Below are 20,124 nucleotides of genomic sequence, written 5' to 3'. Positions count from 1 at the left end.
GAAATATTTTTAAATGAATTATTGATTTCATAATGTTGTCTAATTATCCGTTAGACTTGACTCAACATTTAATTTGGCATACTGCAATATGTCACTATTCCCTATTTTCACCATAAAAAAAGAATTGATAAGGTCTAAGAAGAAGTAAAATTTAAACACAAAAGAGTGATATGATCCATTTAATGCTCATCATTATTTTTTTATTTCACCACATATAAAACACAAGCCACTTAGTGGCCAAACGACAATCAATAATAATAATCTCTGGTTGAGGCAAACATTATATTATGTTTCATGATTAAATTCAAGTACAGTACCAGCAGTAAATGTTAAGTGTGTGCAAGGAAATAATTGTACTTATTAAAGAAATGATTGGGCAAGGAAACTCCACATCCAATTTGGGTAATTAAAAACCATTATTTAACAGTATATATGCATTACAAAAGCCCAAAATGTCTGATTAGCTGTTATCTTAAGAAAATAGAAAATACTTTCAAAAAAGCATTTCATTATATCTCAGTCTCTCAACTGCAATGGACTTGGGTATAATCCTCCATTGAAGGATTGCATTAGATTGTAAATAATTTCTTCTCCATTCAAAAACCGTCCATAACAGTTGTCAAATGCATCCTGCCCTTAATAATGCATTCTGTCCTTTATAATTTGATAAATAGCACTCCAGTCACAACAGCAAAGCCGGTGAGCAACAGTGCCACCTTTGGGATGCGATCTTTGGGAGAGCCGAGCTCATGTGGCAAGATCTCCATGAAGGTGATGTAGAGGAAGGTTCCGGAGGCCAGGCCTTCCAGGGTGGATCGAGCCAGTTGGTGCTGTGGCGTAGACTCCATCTCTGTGAGGCCAATGCCCAATGCGATTCCCAGCGGGGACATGACGGAGAAGAGCAGGAGACTCCCCACGACCGCAGACCGTTTTAGCCGACTCTGGGTTAGCTTCAGGGAAAGGCTGAAGGCAATGATGCTCTTGTGGAGCAGCAAGGCCAGGCAGATTTCCAGCACTTGCTGCGAGTCCTGTTGTAGTCCTACTGCCAAGCCTTCAAACACAGAGTGAAGTGAGAGGGAGAATACCAGGATGAAGGCACGGATGGCAGAGTGGGAGTTGAAATCAACATGGAAATGGATGCCATCTGTGTCAGAACCTCGTCTGCTGAGATCTGCCCGTGTGTGGCTTGATGAGGCAACTTGGTGTATGTGTCTTGGGTGTTCTTTGTCATTTGTTTGGATGCCGGACCCCACCAATAGAGCTTGTTTCTCTTCTGAGATGTTCCCAGATTCATCTTTGAGGGCTAAGACAATCTGCTCCATTACCAAGACCATAAAGAAACCCATGGCCATGATGAACTCAGGGAGAGGGAAATGCAGCTAAGACATAAGAAAGATATAGGAATAGAGAAGGAGTGAAATACAGTGATTACAGTTCACTTCCCCTTTTCACAACTAGGTAAAAAAAATGTTGGACCCATTATAGATTGTATGACACGAATAAGGTGTCATTACCTATGATATTGTCCATTCATAATCCCACCATTGCTTATTTACAAAAAATAATCCAAGTAAAATCCAAGTGATGGATTGCCTGATTTATTGCAAGAGCAACAACTAATTTGAGAACTAATATCCTGATGTATTACACAAAGATTTCCTAAAGATATTTTTTACCGTAATGCCGACATTTAGGAATGCCCGGTTGATCTCTGTCAGATAGTCAGGGATGAGATCCAGTAAGCAGGTTGCCAGAAACACTCCCCCAGCAAAGCAGCTAACATAATTCAATACTTTGTGTCGGATTTCTGTGGAACAGAACCCCAGGATAAAGTACACATTTAGCAAACATCACCAAATTATTATTACTGACTACTTAATTGTGATAATGGTTGTGTTTTACACAGATAGTTGGCAACCGTCCTTACCTGGGTTAGTGCTCCAGCGCCCAGTGCCTCGTATAAAGCACAAAGGAGCAGAGCCGAAGAGGAGCGTTGCTGAGAGCAGCACAAACAGGCCAACTAATTTTATCTCCACTCCAGGAACTGAGGCAGATGTCTCTTCCATTTCACAATCACAAGTCAATGATGAGGAGTGAGTAGAGCTCTCACTCCTTACCCTATTCGTATGTTACCTCACCTCAAGGGATCGCAAGAATGACAACAGGCAACTTTCATTGAGTTTTGATAATATTGTTATAATAATAGTTATAATAATGTGAAGGGGAAAAACACCCTGCCAAAAAGACAGACAAAAAAGCACAGTGTTACTAACCTCTTATGCATTTAAACATATATTTACATGATCAAAAATAATATTATCACATCCATAAGCATGAACTCAGAATAGGAGAAGCTAAACTTTAAAAGGTCAATTAGCCTAGAATTCCGTACATTTTGCAAGACAAATGTAAACAAAAGTTGAAAAACGCACAAACATAGAGTGAATGCATGGGGGTGGTTGAATTATTTTCATAAGAGAATAACAACGACGATGTCAGCAGTTGAAGCCTTACACGTTACATAGGCTACGTGAAGTCATCAAGGCTGTGTAGACATAACCTAACCACACTCAAATATCACTGATTTGTAACAGTGTAGAATGCAGGGGTAGTTCCTAAGCTTGCTCGCGAAAAAAAGCGTTCAAATTAGAATACAGTTTAGAGTAGAATCAATCGTAAACACGTTGTCACGATCAGACTATAGCCTACGTCATGCTTGAAAAAAGTTTGAGCTCAACTTACTTCGCTTCCTCCTCACTCTTGTTTTCTGATTAGTCAAACCGTTTCTTTCAACTGCGTTACCGTTATGGTAGGTCTACATTAGGCTACTCGATCTCTGTTTGCCTACGACAATAGTTTTCCATTAGCTGATATCAGTATTCGTTGCGTATGCCTTTGGACCAATAGACATGTGCTTGGACCGCCTTGATCCACACAGTGTTCCTGTTTTACGGGAATGTGTGAGTCAAATCACCCCCACATCGGTCAGCTGAGTGAACCGCAGGGTGTGCTGGTGGGAGGGATCCGATCCCGAATACATTTTGGGCATGTCTTCTCGGAAACACTGTAAATACCAGTCGTTCCAAGCGATAGGCTCTCTATTTTGGGTGTTTATTAAGTGTAGATCATGTCATCGTTGTCTTAGCAAATAATTTGACTAAATTGCCAGCAGAGGCAGATGGTCTGTTATTTACGGTGGCCGAGAGGTGCAAACAACATTACAAAATCTGAAACACTTTAAAGGCACCCAGTGCAACTTTCGAGGCTAAAATAAACATTACATTTCTAGTCTTTTTACACATAGTAAGTTTCAATAACTCCATACCATTACATATCGACATTCAAGGAGCAAAGATGAGACGTCGTTGTGTGGTGAGAACTGATAGAAAATCGTAAACAACAACAATCTTTATTTATTGGTGCCACCAATAAATAAAGCAGGATTCCCGTCTGCAATTCTCAGAGTTTTCCGAACGCGTGACTTCACTATTTGCGAGCACATGGTTCTATTTCATGATGGTGGATCTAAGTTGTTCCGAGACGAAGACGAAGAGAAAGCGTGGTCGACCTCGTGTTTTCACGACACCACAGAAAAATCAGAAGTTTCATAAGAAGCATATGGGTGTCGTGTGCTCTTGGGCGACACATTTGACGAATGGAGAAAGCTAAGCGAGAAGGTCGGGCTGTAGAGGGACAGCGAACATGCACGTGTGCTGTTGGACAGGTTATAATAATAGGCTAATACTAATTAATTTTGTAAGTACTAACAACTGTATTCAATTACAGGCATGAAAGTACTTACAACTGTATTCAATGCATGGGCCACATTTGCGGAATATCCTTGTGTAACATTCAGCAAATACCTTAGAACAGACAGCACTGCCTTGCGTGTAAAGGCCGATTTTTAGGGTCGTTTTAGACGCAGAACCGTAAGCACGTAGGCCTAATTACCCAAGGATCTTGTTTTAGACAAGTTTTGATTGACGGTTCCAGTTCCATTAGGTTCCCTACGGATTGTGCGTGTTGCAAAGCAAATCAACGCCAGAACTGTAGTTTTTATTTTGAGTGAAGTAAGCGTATTTATTGCAGCAGGACAAAGGAAAAAAACTTACCGGAACATGAAAGTGTAGTGGGCGAAAGGCTTGATGTTATGAATACATGTGTTACACAAAATGCAAAGGTTGGCAATTCAGTACCAGTGGCGAAAAAGACAGATCACATGATGCAATTTTGTTTATTGACACATCTTTAATGACGCCCGCAGCACTTTAAAATGACGTGTTTATGAGTTACATTATTCAAAGAAGAGAGGTTAACAGCGAGAGAATCGCCAGGTGTAGCTTTTTTATATGAGCAGACCGGGCTCATTCTATCAAACTCGCGGGTGCAATTGATTGATTCACGTCAATATGAACTCAATGAATGATATCACCATGACAAGTGGTGGAAAATGAATATGAAAGTATTTGTTCTGTGAATTAGCACATGAACACATTCTCTCCAAACAATCGCGGGTGAGAATGGGGTATTCTCTCCATAAATTCGCGGTCATTTGAGCGTCCTTATAAGTGTTTAAAGAGGGTTTGTAAAGGAGTTCATGTCTTCGGACCTCTTCTGTTCTGTCTAAAAAAGACTGTAGTATGCTATGAAACCGGAAACGTGAGACTCTGTGAAAGGCTGAGGTTAGCCGGCCAATCACCGTCTTTGCGAGCTGCGTGAGGCCGGAGTGTTTTTGTCGCATAGTCAGAAATTTTGGGCAACGCACTTAAGCACGTAAGGGGGGGGATTTTACTGTGCAAGGGGGGGTTGTGTATCTTACGTGCTTACACGTTGCGTCTAACGCCTCACTCACATTGTTGTGTTGGAAAGCGTTGCTTCAACGGAAAGCGGAGGAGGAGTCTGGCGCATGGGGTTCTGTTGATACCGGAGACGTTATAGTGAGATTGACAGGTCATCAAACCAATCACGTCACTAGCAAGCTTTTACCCTGTGAGTAGCAGCATGCTATCATCAGACAGGGTGCTCAGAGACCTCGCAAATCCTATGATACGTATTTTACAGTTACAATAAAGGGGTTTTTGCATTGTACAGTGTCTATTTCTCGGTAACTTTTAAAAAAATCTAACCAAAAAAAAGTCAAACAACCAACTTGTAGGTACAATTACGACCATCTACGGAGTTTGGCAGCCATTTTTTTTTTTTTTAGTTTGCCGCTCTGTAGACATGAGCATATATGGGATATGATTGGCTAGCGCCTAGGCTGTCAGTTATGCATGAAAGGCAATATGATTGGCTGACACATGCATTGCCTCTCGAAAAGTTCAACCTTCTTCAACTCTTGCCGCAAGCAAAGCATGAAACGCAACGCACGCGAACCAAACGGAGCCACAATTCAGTTCGGCAAAGGATGACATCACCCCCATTCAAAGTGAATGGGGATGCGTTAACCCTGACGCATCAACGCATTCCAACGCATCAGTGTGAGTCTGGCGTAACACAGAGCATATATCACCCTTTAGAATCTCCGGAAGCGTTCGGAACTCATCGGAAAACTCAGAGAATTGCCGATGGGAATTGGTGGCACCAATAAATAAAGATTGTTGTAGTTTACGATTTTCTATCAGTTCTCACCACACAACGACGTCTCATCTCTGCTCCTTGAATTTCGATATGTAATGGTATGGAGTTATTGAAACTTACTACGTGTAAAAAAGACTAGAAATTGAATGTTTATTTTTGCCTTTAACAAAGCTTAAGACGAACTAACATTTTGGAAAACATTTTTACATATCATAAAACAAAATAGCATTACCACAACACTTTAACAAGTCCAGAAACACATTAACAAGTCACGAAACACTTTAACAAATGACATTAACCGGAAAGGGAATGTACAAACTCTGTGATTGACGTGAACGTGATAACGGAAGTACTCAATTTGAGTTTATGGAGTTCATTAGGGGTGGGAATCTCTTGGCACCTCACGATTCGATTTGAAATCGATTCAGAGGTATTCGATTTTAAATCGATTATCAATTTTTTTTCTTGAACACATCCATTTTATGTTGAAATTCAAGCTGCATCGTTTATTGCATTGCTCATAGAAAGTCAAAATTGTGACAAGAAAAAGCTTTTTCTCTAATTAAGCAAATAGAGAAGGTAATTTATCTGTTGATTTTCTTTAATTATCTAACACAAAGTAGGAAGTGATTTTAGACTCTGAGTTGCAAACTTAAATGATTCAATAGTCGAAATGCATCGATAATCGTTCTATCGGTTTCGAATTGATAATCGATAATCAATCGATAATTGCATTTCAACATAAAATGGATGTGTAAAAAAACCGATTATCAATTCTAAACCGATAAAACGTTTATCAATCCATTTCGACTTTTCTCACTACCACCCCACCCATAACATCTATCTTCCTTCAATCACCTACACTAAATGTCTTACATTGAAATAAAATATAAATCCTGTACATTTGCATAGTTCTGCAATTATGTCTATTGAATTTTAGTTCAATTGTGCATAATATATGGCATCAGCTACTGTGCTATATGAACATTGCTTGTTATATCTGGGGCATTGTGGTTCTCTCAATTTCCCCCTTAAAAAGCAAGCAAGCAACCTGTCAATCAATGTGAAATGTATATTGATATATCTACTGATGGCTGTTATGTTTTAGTTGTCAGATGTCAGTACATAACTTCAATTTCAGAAAGATTATGGCAAGATTAGATTTGTTTCAAAGACATCAATTGAAAACTGTTTGATAATAATTTCGATCTCTGACAAGCTGCTGCTGGGAGGTGGACAGCCAGATTGTAAACCAATGTTACGATGTAAACAACCAAGATGAACAAAAATTGTGAGGAATAGTGCTATTCTTTGCAACAATTTCTGAAATAAAGAAAAGTCAACATGCTGCAGTGGTCTGCTTGTTAAAAAAAACACAATTTTTCATTTTCGGGAACTCATTTCAATAACATGATGCATATGAGGAGGTGTTACGCTACCTTGTAACTATTAATAGCTTATTTGACACGGTGTAAACGTTTGATTAGCACGCTAGCTGAGTATTTTGGTCATATAGCTTCGTATAGTTCAGTTAACAAGTAACTTGTGTGTTTAGTTTTATGACTTTGTAAAAGTTCGGTCAACAAGTCAGTTGGGTATTGAGCTGTATAACTTCACAAAAATAATAAATAAATAAATAAAACGATCGTTTAAAGGGCAGGCGATCAACACAAGTTCTCAACGACAAAGTAAAGGTCCTGGTATTAGCCAATCAAACGGAGTAAATCACCCACTTCCGGTTTCATCTCCCTTTCCCTGGTCATCGCGTCTCCTTTCCCGACAGATGTACGCGTTAACTTTGACGCCCTTAATTAATATTGTTCTCAATTTAAAATCAGATACTCGCTCCGCGGCCCACCAATGGGAAAAAAAAAAATCTGAAACATTTTCGCGGCCCATGGATAGTGCTCCGCGGCCCATGGGTTGGGAAACCCTGGTCTAGTTAATGTATGACCTGACATGCATCAGATCTTAACAAATGACGATATGTGATGAAACCCTTTGGAAAAAAATTAAAATAAAACGCCAAACATTTGCATTGATTTTTTTTTTTTTTCTCGTTATTTGACAAAATAATCACGGACAACCGAAATGATGTTAAGGGTGAGTTGTTGATGTGTTCAATTGCACCATTTCCTCGATAAATTTGCTTTTATTTTGGTAAATTACGTAGGCTAAGGATTTAGAGTGTAGAGTTTAACACCCAGTGGCGATTAGGCACGGACGAAACGGGCAGCCGCCCGGGGCGGCACTTTTTCATGACACGTGTGGGGCGGCACGAGCACTTAAAATTAAATTAAATTAAATTAAATGAAAATCATCTGGGCCGCGAAACGGTTTTCTATTATCTATCTATCATATCACTGTGTGGGAAATTGACAAATTGGCGCCCCCTTCGGCTGCAGGCACCCCTGCTCCCTAAGAAGGTGCCTTGCACATATCCTGTGTGAGGGGGAAGGTGAGGGGGTGCGGGGCACAGTTTACCTCTGGGTCTCCCAAATGGAACTAAGGTTGGAATTTTCCTCTGCTAAAGTAATAAACTAAGCCTACATGGTCATAGGCATACTCATTATTCACATTTGTGTCATTGTGAGTACCGTCTTACTTTCACCACTGATGTTTATGCTAGGCTTAGGCAAGTTGTCTCTGGTAAAAACTAGCTAACGTTAGCTATTCGCTAGCTAGCTAGACAGTTATCATTATGGTATTAATTATCGGACTGCGTGTGTTTTCGGCTCACGTTGTCATTTTAATCCATTAGCTACCAAAATGAGCACATCGATTTTTAAACCGTTTTCATTGTTTAACAGAATGGCCAATGTTTGACACTGACAGTGTGTCTTTTTACAATTTATTTGTTACCATTCGTAGTGTTAAAAAGCAAAGAAATAGTTTGCTAAAGACGTTGAACTTCAAAGAACACAGCTGCTCAACCATCCGCTGAAACTCTGAAATAAGTTTAAGTTTAATAAAAAAGTTTAGAACACAGCTGCTCAACCATCCGCTGAAACTCTGAAATAAGTTTCCGGACTACTTGCGGAGTGCTACGAAAGACGTGAATCAGAGGCAAAAAAGCCTTCCTTGACAGCGGTCATTAATGCATAGCAACGGTCAAATAATGATTAATAATTGGCCGCATAACGTTGGGAAGCCTCATTCAAGTGAATGAAGCATTCTACAGCATTAAGAAGAGCCGTGTAATAAGTAAGGGATAAGTGCCGACGAGCTGTAGCCTACAGTTCTACAAAGATAATGGACGATGCGAAGTCCATTATCTTTGTAGAACTTTACAGCTCGAAGGCCGTTATCTCCTGTTTACAAAATCCAAAAATGTTTTTTTTATTGTTATTATTATTATTTAGAATTTCCTTTATCTTTAAGAAACTTAATATGCATAATAACCTGATGAATTCTTGATTTCAAGCCTAGTGCTCCCGTTAGAGAAGTCCTTAAAAAAAAAAAAAAAAACGTTACGTTGGTTGTCAATGGTAACCATTCAAGAGCATTGATATGGAACAGCGATTTAACTTTTCTACTGGGACTACGTCCAAGGTGTCCGGTTATACGAACTTAATGTACACCCCATTAGCCAATCAGTAAACAGTATTTCTGTTTGCAGCTAAACGACATGGCGCTCACAAGCGTCTACTTTGTTTAACCCACTTTTATTGTGATTTAATCACATTTGCAAAATAAAAACTAGAATGCGTTTCGTGAACGAACTGCGAGAGTGTGCTTGCTCTGTTGCGGCCATGACAGAGAGAACAAGTGCCTATGAATTAACATGTATTTACATCTACTCAATCAGTGTAGTGGGGCCTTCTTCCAATATATTTTAGCAAGCAACCAAGCTCAACCATTATATTTTGGCTCCACTGACGTTTAGACATATGAGGGTATCTTTGTTGTTCTGTTTTTGTTTGTTTGTTTGCTTGTTTGTTTATTGTGAAAGGGTCTAGTGTGTTACATTTGGTCATAATAGTTCCAGAGTTTCGTTATACTGACTTACTGAGCTAAGTGAATTGCTGAAATTGTTATCTTGGTAAAAGCAAACATCTCTACAACAATATTGGAATGAATGCGGTTACATAGCCAGCTTTACTTAAAGTTTATTGTAAGATAGGCCTATATGTTAGACTTAATGCAGTTAGAGTTAGACTGTAGGTCTAGTATCTAACGTAAGCAACACTTTTACTGTATAGCTAGAGAGCACGTGTATCACATTGGTTTATAGTCTGTCAAATAAGTTGTATTTATTGGTGTTCGATGGCATAAAAAGTTAGTCTTCTCTTATAAGCCTAGTTAGTACATCTGATTAGAGCTAGCAACCATGAATTGCAGATTAAGGGGTCCCCTATCTCAGTGTTCATTTTGGCAGCTATTTTAGTCACATTTAGTCATAGTTATCCTTCTTAGTTTCAGTCTAGTTTTCGAAAACTGAGCACACTACAACAGCTACGCTGTGTCCAGGTACATCCTCAAACGTTTTTCAGTAACCTAATGATTCAAGGTCTCTCATGAATCATTACTCCCAGGACACGGGTTAATGTTAACTCACGCTGTCGGTCACGCTTAATCCTCTCCAACCACATTAGCAACAAAATAAACTGTTGAGCTAACAAGTTAACCATTCTTTCAGTATAAGCTACTTTTGCATAGCCCCGTACAGCTAGGATAGCTCACGCTACCGTAGTAGGAATACAATACAAGCCTTAGCTCACTATATTCACACAACTAAATTCATGAATTACTTCACAGGTTTACTTCACAACTTGAATTAAGGAAAATGATCCCCCGTTACGGCTAGCTGAAACTGCCAGTGGATACTCCCGTTACGTAGTGTTAGTTAGCCTTTAGCCCCGTACTCAGATATTACAGATGCTTAACACAGCTAGGATAGCACTGCTTAACACAGCTAGGATAGCTAACGTTACGGTAGTGGGAATATAAGTTTTTCAAGTTCGCACGTACAGCGGGTGAAATAAGTATTGAACACGTCACCATTTTTCTCAGTAAATATATTTCCAAAGGTGGTATTGACATGAAATTTTCACCAGATGTTTGTAACAACCCAGGTAATCCAAACATACAAAGAAACCAAAACAAATTAGTTCAGAAATTAAGTTATGTCTAATAATATGAAATGACACAGGAAAAAAGTATTGAACACGCTTACTGATATTTATTGAATACTTTGTACAAAAGCCTTTGACAGCTTCAAGACACTTCCTGTATGGAGAAACTACTTGTATGCATTGCTCAGATGTGAGTTTGACCCATTCTTCAACACAAAAAGGCTTCAATTCTTGAAAGTTCCCTGGGCCTCTTCTATGAACTCTGATCTTCAGTTCTTTCCATAGATTTTCGATTGGATTCAAGTCAGGTGATTGGTTTGGCCATTCTAGCAGCTTTATTTTCTTTCTCTGAAACCAATTGAGAGTTTCCTTGGCTGTTCATTGTCTTGCTGAAATGTCCACCCTCGTTACCTCTTCATCATCCTGGTAGATGGCAGCAGATTTTAATTAAGAATGTCTTGATACATTTTTTCCATTCATCCTTGCTTCAATTGTGTGACATTTGCCAGTACCATATGCTGAAAAGCAGTCCCACACTATGATGTTCCCACCTTCAAACTTCACTGTTGGGATGATGTGCAGTGCCATGTCTCCTACAAACATGGTGTGCATTATGTCATCCAAAGAGTTCCATTTTGTTCTCATCTGACCAGACCATATTCTCCCAGTATTTCACAGGCTTGTCCAAATTTCGTGCTGCGAACTTTAAACGAGCTTCAACATGCTTTTTCTTTAGCAATGGAGTCTTATGTGGAGAGCGTGCATACAGGCCATGGGGGTTGAGTGCATTACTTATTGTTTTCTTTTAAACAACTGTACCTGCAAATTCCAGGTCTTACTGAAGCTCTCCACGAGTGGTCCTTGGCTCTTTGACAACTCTTCTGATAATTCTTTTCACTCCTCTGTCAGAAATCTTGCGAGGAGCACCTGGTCGTGGCCAGTTTATGGTGAAATGATGATCTTTCCACTTCCAGATTATGGCCCGAAACAGTGCTCACTGGAATATTCAGAAGTTTAGAAATGCATCTGTAACCAATGCCATGAGTATGTCTTGCAACAATAAGGTTGCAAAGGTCTTGAGAGAGCTCTTTGCTTTTACCAATCATGAGATGCTTCTTGTGTGACACCTTGGTAATGAGACACCTTTTTATAGGCCATCAGTTGGGATATTAATTTGCACTGACTAGGGGCCAGATTGCCTTCTAATTACTGAAAGATTCCAGCAGTTTTTTTGGCTTTCCATGCCTTTTTGCACCTCCCTTTCTTCATGTGTTCAATACTTTTTTCCTGTGTTATTTCACATTAATACACATTACTTAATTTCTGAATGTATTTGTTTTTTTTCTTTGTATGTATGAATTACTTGGGTTGTTACCAACATGTGGTGACAATTTCATGACAATAGCACCTTTGGAAATATATTAACTGAGAAAAATGGCGACGTGTTCAATACTTATTCCACCCGCTGTACCTATTTATGCAAGTGAAATATTCGCACTGTAGAGCCCTGGTATGGAAGGTGTCTCTTAATATTCCTAGTTATACAGTTGAATGGAGAGGAACAGAGAGAATAGGTTCCTTGGCGCGGGTGTCAGTGAAGCACAGGTGCAAGCCAGTTTAATGAGCCTATTATGATGTCATAATGCCCCACAGTTCTGCCATGCAAGTCTATGGGGGAAAAAGGGGAGGAAAAAAGAGGAATAAAAAAGGTGTGACAAGGAGTACCGCCACGAAAAGATATAGCAGGTTGCACCGGATCAGGCCGGACGTTTCGGTGTTTGAACGGCGTCTCTATCTCAATCGGGCGAGGCGTAGTTAGCTGCAAGAAAAACGGGGAGAATAAATAAAGAAAACTTATGTAGAACAATACTGTGCTTCCCTTCGGGCAAGCACACTAATTAACTATACACATAGGCCACAGACATAGATTGAGCTACCTTTGCATTTCAAACCTTGACTCTAGTTTAAACGGCTAAAATTAAAAACCTTGTCATTACGCTCTAGCATTGGTTGTAGTTGGTCACTCACAGATGTATTAGGAGTATATCTATTAAACTAGAAAATGCATTTCCTGAAGGAAATACCAGTGCATGAAATGCAAAAGTTAGGAAAGGAAGAAGAAAAGAAAGAAGAGTGAAAGAAGAAAGGAAAGAAGAGTGGAAGAAGGAAAGAAGAGTGAAGAAAGGAGAGAAGAGAGGAAGAAGTAAAGAAGAGTGAAAGAAGAAAAGAAAGAAGAGTGAGGAAAGGAAAGAAGAGTGGAAGAAGAAAAGAAAGAAGAGTGAAAGAAGGAAATCATAGTTGAAGAAGGAAAGAAGAAAGGAAAGAAGAGTGAAAGAAGGAAAGAAGAAAGGAAAGAAAAGTGAAAGAAGGAAAGAAGAGTGGAAGAAGGAAAGAAGAGTGAACAAGAGTGAAAGAGATAAAAATGGAGTGAAGAAGAGAGATTGAGTGTGAGATAAAGTAGACTGAGAGGGATAGAGAGAAAGATGGAGAGATGGAGAGAGAAAAAAGTAGAGAATGGAAGGTGTCTTAATGTTCCTAGTTACAGTTAAATTGAGAGGGACAGAGAAAAGGTTCCTTGGATTTGGTGCAGGTGTCAGTGGAGCACAGGTGCAAGCCAGTTTAAAGACCCTATTATGATGTCATAAAGGCCCAATGTAAGTCAATGGGAAAATGTAGATTCGTTTTTATTTAATATCTTAAAAAGTATATTAGAAAAGTGAAAAATACATAGCATAAGTGTCGTTTACAAGACCTACGCGACAAAGTTTTAATGAAGCTTCTACGTTAAACGGTTCGGGCTGAATTAATCGCAGAAAAAGGTAAGAAGAACTAGAAAATGCATTTCCTGAAGGAAATACCAGTGCATGAAATGCAAAGGTTAAGAAAGGAAGAAGAAAAGAAAGAAGAGTGAAAGAAGGAAAGAAGAAAGGAAAGAAGAGTGGAAGAAGGAAAGACAAAAGGAAAGAAGAGTGAAGAAAGGAGAGAAGAGTGGAAGAAGGAAAGAAGAAAGGAAAGAAGAGTGAAAGAAGGAAAGAAGAAAAGAAAGAAGAGTGAAGAAAGGAAAGAAGAGTGGAAGAAGGAAAGAAGAAAAGAAAGAAGAGTGGAAGAAGGAAATAAGAAAAGAAAGAAGAGTGAAAGAAGGAAAGAATAAAGGAAAGAAGAGTGTAAGAAGGAAAGAAGAGTGAAGAAAGGAAAGAAAAGTGGAAGAAGGAAAGAAGAGTGGATGTAATGGCCTCACAGAATGTCCTCCTAATTCTGCTATCCAGAAAGCTAAACAACCTCCACAATGAGATCCGGACACCGAGGGTGATGATGATACTTTATGTGGAAAATTGTGAAACTGGAAAACACATACATACACCAGTAAATACATGGCAACACGAACGTTGCAGATACACGGTTGAGCTCACGCTATCAATAGCTATCACGTTACTAAACTGGTAGCTATAACTTTAGCTGTAATCATAAACATTCTAATTTATCGAATTTGTTTAAGGCACAAACATAACAACGTAATATTCTATCTACTAATCTATCTTCATCTTCACTTACAGAGAATGCCTCAGAACAGCTACACAGGAGGAGCATAACACCGAACTTCCATGTTGCTTTAGTGTTGCTAACTAACGAACTTTCTTCTCTTTCTGCCGACTTCCTGTAGCTACATGTGTAACAAAATAAAAGTCTCTGCATCCTTTAAAACTAATTAGCTGCTGGCAGAGCCAGAACACTCCCCGTCTGGTATCTTTAGAGATACCATAACACATTAAAATTACACCTTACTCTGGGGATAGAAGGAGCACTAATTCTGTAATAGGTCTGTAATAGTTCTTTGTTGTCCCTTGCTGAACAACTTTGACTTCGGCCTTTCTTATGAGTCCATCTTGACTTGGGACTGTCTTAACAACAACCCCCATAGGCCACTCATTCCTTCTGGCCTGTTTCTCCTTGAGGAGGACTACGTCTCCTGGCTTGAGATCTGGTCTCTTGTGTTGCCACTTCTGCCGCGTCTGTAAAGTAGCAAGATACTCCTTGCGCCATCTGTTCCAGAACTCGTCAGCCAGCAGCTGGACACGTTTCCACTGGTTCTTTAAGATCTCCCTTGGACTGCAGCTGCCTAAAGGTGGAAGGGATGTGCCTGATTTCTGAGTCAGCAGGATGGAGGGTGACAAAATGTGGGGATGCTCAGGGTCAGATGAGACTGGTATCAAAGGGCGGGCATTGATTATGGCTGTGACCTCGGCCAGGAAGGTAGTGAGTGTCTCATGTGTAAGATGTGCTTGTCCTGCGCGCAGCAGCATGCTGTCCAGTATGCGCCGTGCAACGCCGATCATCCGTTCCCACACTCCACCCATGTGGGATGCATGGGGTGGGTTAAAGGTCCATAAACATCTTTGTTCTTGCAGGTAATTCTGGATCTTGCCCTGCTCTGTGGTGCTGATGCCCATTTCTCGGCATGCACCAATGAAGTTTGTCCCACAATCTGAGCGCAACTGCTTGGCTGAGCCGCGCAGCGCGAAGAAACGCCTCAGGGCATTGATGAAGCTGGAAGAACTCATCTCTTCGACCACTTCGATGTGGACAGCCCTTGTGCATAAACAGGTGAACAAGATTGCCCATCTCTTACTGTTAGCCTGACCCCCGCGCGTTCTCCTTGTGGACACTTCCCATGGCCCGAACATGTCCATGCCCACGTGTGAGAAGGGAGGGTCTACTTGAAGACGATCTGCAGGCAGGTCACTCATTTGTTGCACTTCAATCTTGCCTCTGAGCCGTCTGCAAATCACACATTTGTTTAATATCTTTCCAATGCACCTTTTTGCTCCTATTATCCACAGGCCGCTTTCTCTCACAGCGCCCTCCGTAAAGTGCCTTCCCTGATGCTGCACTCTCTCGTGATGGTGTCGTACAAGAAGAGTGGTGACATGATGACTGCCCGGTAGGATGATTGGGTTTGTTTCTTTTAATTCAAGGCCCGACCGACTGATACGCCCACCTACTCGCAGCAGGCCGCTGATGTCGATGGTAGGATTCAGCTTGATGAGTGGGCTTTGCTTGGACAGGTCAAGTTTTGCATTGATGCAACGGAACTCCTCTGCATAGACTTCACGCTGCACATTGCTGATGACAAAATTCTCTGCCTCTTCGAGCATTGGACCAGGGATGGCCTTCTTACAGATGTGCCACCGCAGACAGTCTCCATCATTGTGCGGGTGAGCGAAACAGTAGGCTATATGTCTGAGTCTGGCCACGGCACGGATCAGTGATCTCCATGTGGAGAACCGTTCCCAACGTTTGGAGTCAAGGAAGCTCTCAGTGATGTGTGTGGACATGGTTTTTACCTCAGGGCGGACCTCTGCATCTTTTTCAGGCTCAAGAAGATCAAACTCTGTTTGCTGCTCGGGTGGTGACTTAGAGTTGAGGCAAAACGAGGGGCCTGTGAGCCATGAGGTGTTGAGAAGTCTTGAGGCTGGAACAGAGCGTGAGCCATGGTCAGCAGGATTCTGATCAGTTGGCACGTAATGCCATTGTTCAGGCGTGGTAGACTGCCTTATACGCTGGACTCTGTTATTTACATAGACGTAGAAGCGCCTTGACTGGTTGCAAATGTAGCCCAGGACGACCTTGCTGTCTGTGTAAAAGATGACAGAGTTGAGTGGGAGGTCTATTTCTTCGCTTACTACCTCTGCAATTTCAACAGCCATCACCGCTGCACACAGTTCGAGCCTGGGAACTGTGAGTTCAGGCTGAGGAGCGAGCCGCGCTTTGCCCAAGACGAATCCAAGCTCTGTTGTCCCTTTGGTGCTGGCAACTCTCAGGTAGGCAACGGCGGATATGGCTTTAACAGACGCATCGGAAAAGACGCATAGCTCCATGCTTTGGATCTCCGAAGGGGGGATGGTGGAGTATGTGCGGGGCACATGGATGCTGCTGAGGTGCTTCAGTGAGGTTCGCCATTCGGTCCATTTCTCACGCATGTCCTCAGGGAGAGGGGAGTCCCAGTCGGGGGCCTGTGCAGACAGCTCTCTGAGCAATAGCCGACCCTGGATGGTCACTGGAGCGAGGAACCCCAGTGGGTCGAAGAGGCTATTCACCATGGAAAGCACGCCCCTGCGTGTGTAAGGGCCTTCGTTCTGAGGTACATGAAACGTGAAGTGGTCTGACATGATGCTCCATTTCACCCCTAGGCTTCGCTGATCAGGTAAGTCGTCCATGAACAGGTCAAGATCCTGAAGGTCTTTGGCACGATCTTCCACTGGAAATGCATTCATCACCGCAGCTTTATTGGAGGCCACCTTGTGGAGCCGGAGGTTGGAGGTTGCCAACATCCTCTGAGTTCTTTTGAGGAGGTCGACTGCTTGCTCCACAGTGGAGAGGGACTTCAGGGCATCATCCACATAGAAGTCTCGATCAACGAAGTGCCGCACGTCAGCGCCATAGAGTTCTTCTCCCTGGCGGGCAGCTCTTCGTAACCCGTAGATGGCCACTGCGGGAGAGGGGCTGTTTCCAAAAACGTGTACCCTCATTCTGTAGTCCACCACCTCTTTACTCAAGTCATTGTCTCTGTGCCAGACGAAGCGTAGTACATCCCTGCAGTCTTCTCGTACAAGAAAGCAATGAAACATTTGTTGTATGTCAGCTGTGATTGCAACTGGTTTCTTCCTGAATCTTATGAGAACACCCAGCAGGGTATTATTCATGTTTGGCCCAGAGAGCAGCACGTTGTTGAGTGATGTGCCTCCAAACTGTGCACTTGAGTCGAACACCACACGTATCTGTGAGGGTTTTTGTGGGTGGTAGACGCCAAAAAAGGGCAGATACCAATACTCCCTGCTGTGCTGTGTTGGTGGAGCAAGCTCTGCGTGGTGGCTGTCTAACATTTTCTGCATGAAGTCCATGAAATGAGATTTCATCTCCGTATTCTTGTCGAGTGTGCGGTGCAGAGACTTCAGACGACTCATGGCATATTGGCGGTTGTTAGGCAGACTCATCCGCGGCTGACGGAACGGTAGCGGAGCCACCCAGCTGTTTGCCTCATCCTGAAAGACTTCGTTTTCCATGGTCTCAAGGAACAGGAGATCTTCCATGGATGGCGCTAACTTGTGGTCGTTCTTGGTTTGCTGGAAAACTGATACGCCCAGGTTGTCACTGTGTGTCACATGGCTGACAGGCTGAGGCTGATCAGGGAAGAAGAGTCTCTCCTTGACCTTCAAGTGGTTCTTACAAGGGGGAAAGCAGCTTGGCCTGCCATTTTCAAGGATGTATGTTTTCATACTGGTGACCTCAGGAGGCCGATGTGTGCTGCCCAGGCACACATCGCCGACAATCACCCACCCTAAGTCCAGCCTCTGTGCGTAAGGTGCGTCGTGTGGTCCATTGATCTGTTTACGTACCTTGTGCACTCTCAGCATGTCCCTACCCAGCAGTAGCAGGATCTCGGCACTCGTGTCCATCTGTGGTATTTCACTGGCGATGGCTCTGAGGTGGCAGTGGCTGTGTGCGGTGGCTGGAGTTGGGATCTCATCTCTGTTGTTGGGGATCATGTTGCACTCCAGGAGCGTGGGTAGAGTTAGGCTGATGTCACCCTCCGCAGGTTCAATGACAAACCCTGTAGCCCGCCGTCCGGACGCCTCACCTACACCAGAGCAGGTTTTCAGAGTGTACGGGTATGTGGGCCCACTCACACTGAAGATGTCAAAAAACTCCGAACGAGCCAGTGATCTGTTGCTCTGGTCGTCTAGCATGGCGTACATCCTCTTGCCCTTGTTGCGTCTGTGTGCTGGGTAGACCGTCACTAGGCATATCTTTGAGCAAGACTTGCCCTTGAAGCCTTCCCCACATACTTCAGTGCAGCTGGAAACCACTGCAGTTTCTGATGCTTCATGGCTCTCCCCGCCATTCTCTAATGGGGGTGGAGAGATCTTGGAGACCCACGGAGCTGGGCCTGGGTGCATCGCTGTAGGGTGTCTGTGGCTGTTACACTCATTACATTTGATTTCTGCCTCACAGTCTCGGGCCATATGCTTATTTGACACACAGCACTTAAAACAAATGTTATTCTCCTTTAATATTTTCTTTCGTTCATCTATCAGCTTTTCTCTGAAGCCGCGGCACCTTTGCAGGGAGTGTGTTTTTTTATGCAAAGGGCATTGCTTCTCTGGATCCTCAACAGTGGGTGTGGAGTTATAGTGGGCAATGTCAGTTTTGTGCACAGAGACTGTTCTGCGGCTGCTATTGTGACTTTCACTAAACTTATCTTTCCTATTTGCAGCACTGGAGAGAGGAAGACTAAAGCTTGGGTCGTTGCGTGCCTTTGCCTGCCTGCGCACAAACTCTAGAAAGTATTGGAATGGAGGATAGGGGACTCTGAAATCTTGCTTGTAACGTGAGCCTTCCATAACCCACTTGTCCTGCAGCCCGTACGGCAGTTTCTCCACTATTGGGTTTATACCCCTTGCTGTGTCGAGATAGGATAGGCCAGGTAAGTATCCCTCACGCTTTGCAGACTCAATTTCTAAGAGCAAATCAGACAGCTCTCTAAGTTTATGGTGCTCCTTGTGTGATATTTTAGGAAATTGTTCGAGTTTCCTGAAAAGTGCATCCTCTATTGCTTCGGGCGAGCCATATGTCTCTTCTAATCTCTCCCATATGAGCCATAATCCTGCAGCTTGATCTCTCACATTCACTGATCTAATGCGGCGTGCTTGTGCTGCAGATTCTGGACCTAGCCATCTAATTAGTAAATCTGTCTCTTCTCCTGCTCTAAGGCCTAGGCTCTCAATGGTGTTCATGAATGAGAATTTCCAGGATAAGTAGTTCTCTGGCTTGTCATCGAACCTGGTGAGTCCTGATGACACTAGCTGACTTCGTGCTAGGTACCTCGCCAGGTCGAATGTGGCTGTGTCGCTGGGGGGGTGTGGAGCCTGGGGTCTGGTGGGGCTGTGGTCATTATGCCTGGGTGTGTAAGCCGGAACGCCTGGCCTGAGAGGGCTGTGGTCAGCGTGCCTGGACGTGTGAAGAGGTAAGCCTGACCTGAGAGGGTTGTGATCAGCGTGCCTGGACGTGTGAAGAGGTGAGCCTGACCTGAGTGGGTTGTGATCAGCGCGCCTGGACGTGTGAGGAGGTAAGCCTGACCTGACAGGGCTGTGATCAGCATGCCTGGATGTGTGAGGAGGTAAGCCTGTATGCTGTGGCTGACTACTCAGCAGCTCAGTGCAATTTTGTCTACCAGCACGACCATCGTCTGCACAGGGATCTCTATCTGCAAGGTGGCCACATTGCTGATGGTCGTCAGGAGCTAAGGCATTACTTTCCTTATCTCCGCATACTGATACATATGTGCTACGATCGTGGGTCATTTGCTCGTCTGGTGAGCATACATCTTTGATTGAACGGGCGCTGCCACTGAGATGGCTGTGTCTCTCTACGTAATCCTCAGTGCGCTGTTCTGTACTTTGCCTGGGCGATA

The 20,124-nt window shown here is 42.7% G+C and overlaps 1 protein-coding gene across 2 annotated transcripts; it reads right to left on the bottom strand.

Moving 5' to 3' along the window:
* Positions 1-201: 201 nt before the first annotated feature.
* slc39a3 (solute carrier family 39 member 3) lies at positions 202-2,903 on the bottom strand. 2 transcript variants are annotated; one of them, XM_080857534.1, is made up of 4 exons: positions 2,743-2,903; positions 1,928-2,234; positions 1,677-1,807; positions 202-1,379 (listed from the first exon to the last, which is right to left on the bottom strand). In XM_080857534.1, the coding sequence occupies exons 2-4, from the start codon at positions 2,064-2,066 to the stop codon at positions 657-659; spliced, it is 993 nt and encodes a 330-aa protein (XP_080713660.1). In that variant the 5' UTR covers positions 2,067-2,234; positions 2,743-2,903; the 3' UTR covers positions 202-656. The 2 variants fall into 2 exon arrangements, with proteins under 2 accessions (XP_080713660.1, XP_080713659.1); XM_080857533.1 differs by having other exon boundaries at positions 1,928-2,903.
* Positions 2,904-20,124: the final 17,221 nt, after the last annotated feature.

This window comes from Sprattus sprattus, assembly GCF_963457725.1.
Source record: "Sprattus sprattus genome assembly, chromosome: 19".
Taxonomy (NCBI): Eukaryota; Metazoa; Chordata; class Actinopteri; order Clupeiformes; family Clupeidae; genus Sprattus; species Sprattus sprattus.
Note: the sequence above shows the minus strand (reverse complement) of the source record. Positions and strands in the feature narration are given on the sequence as shown.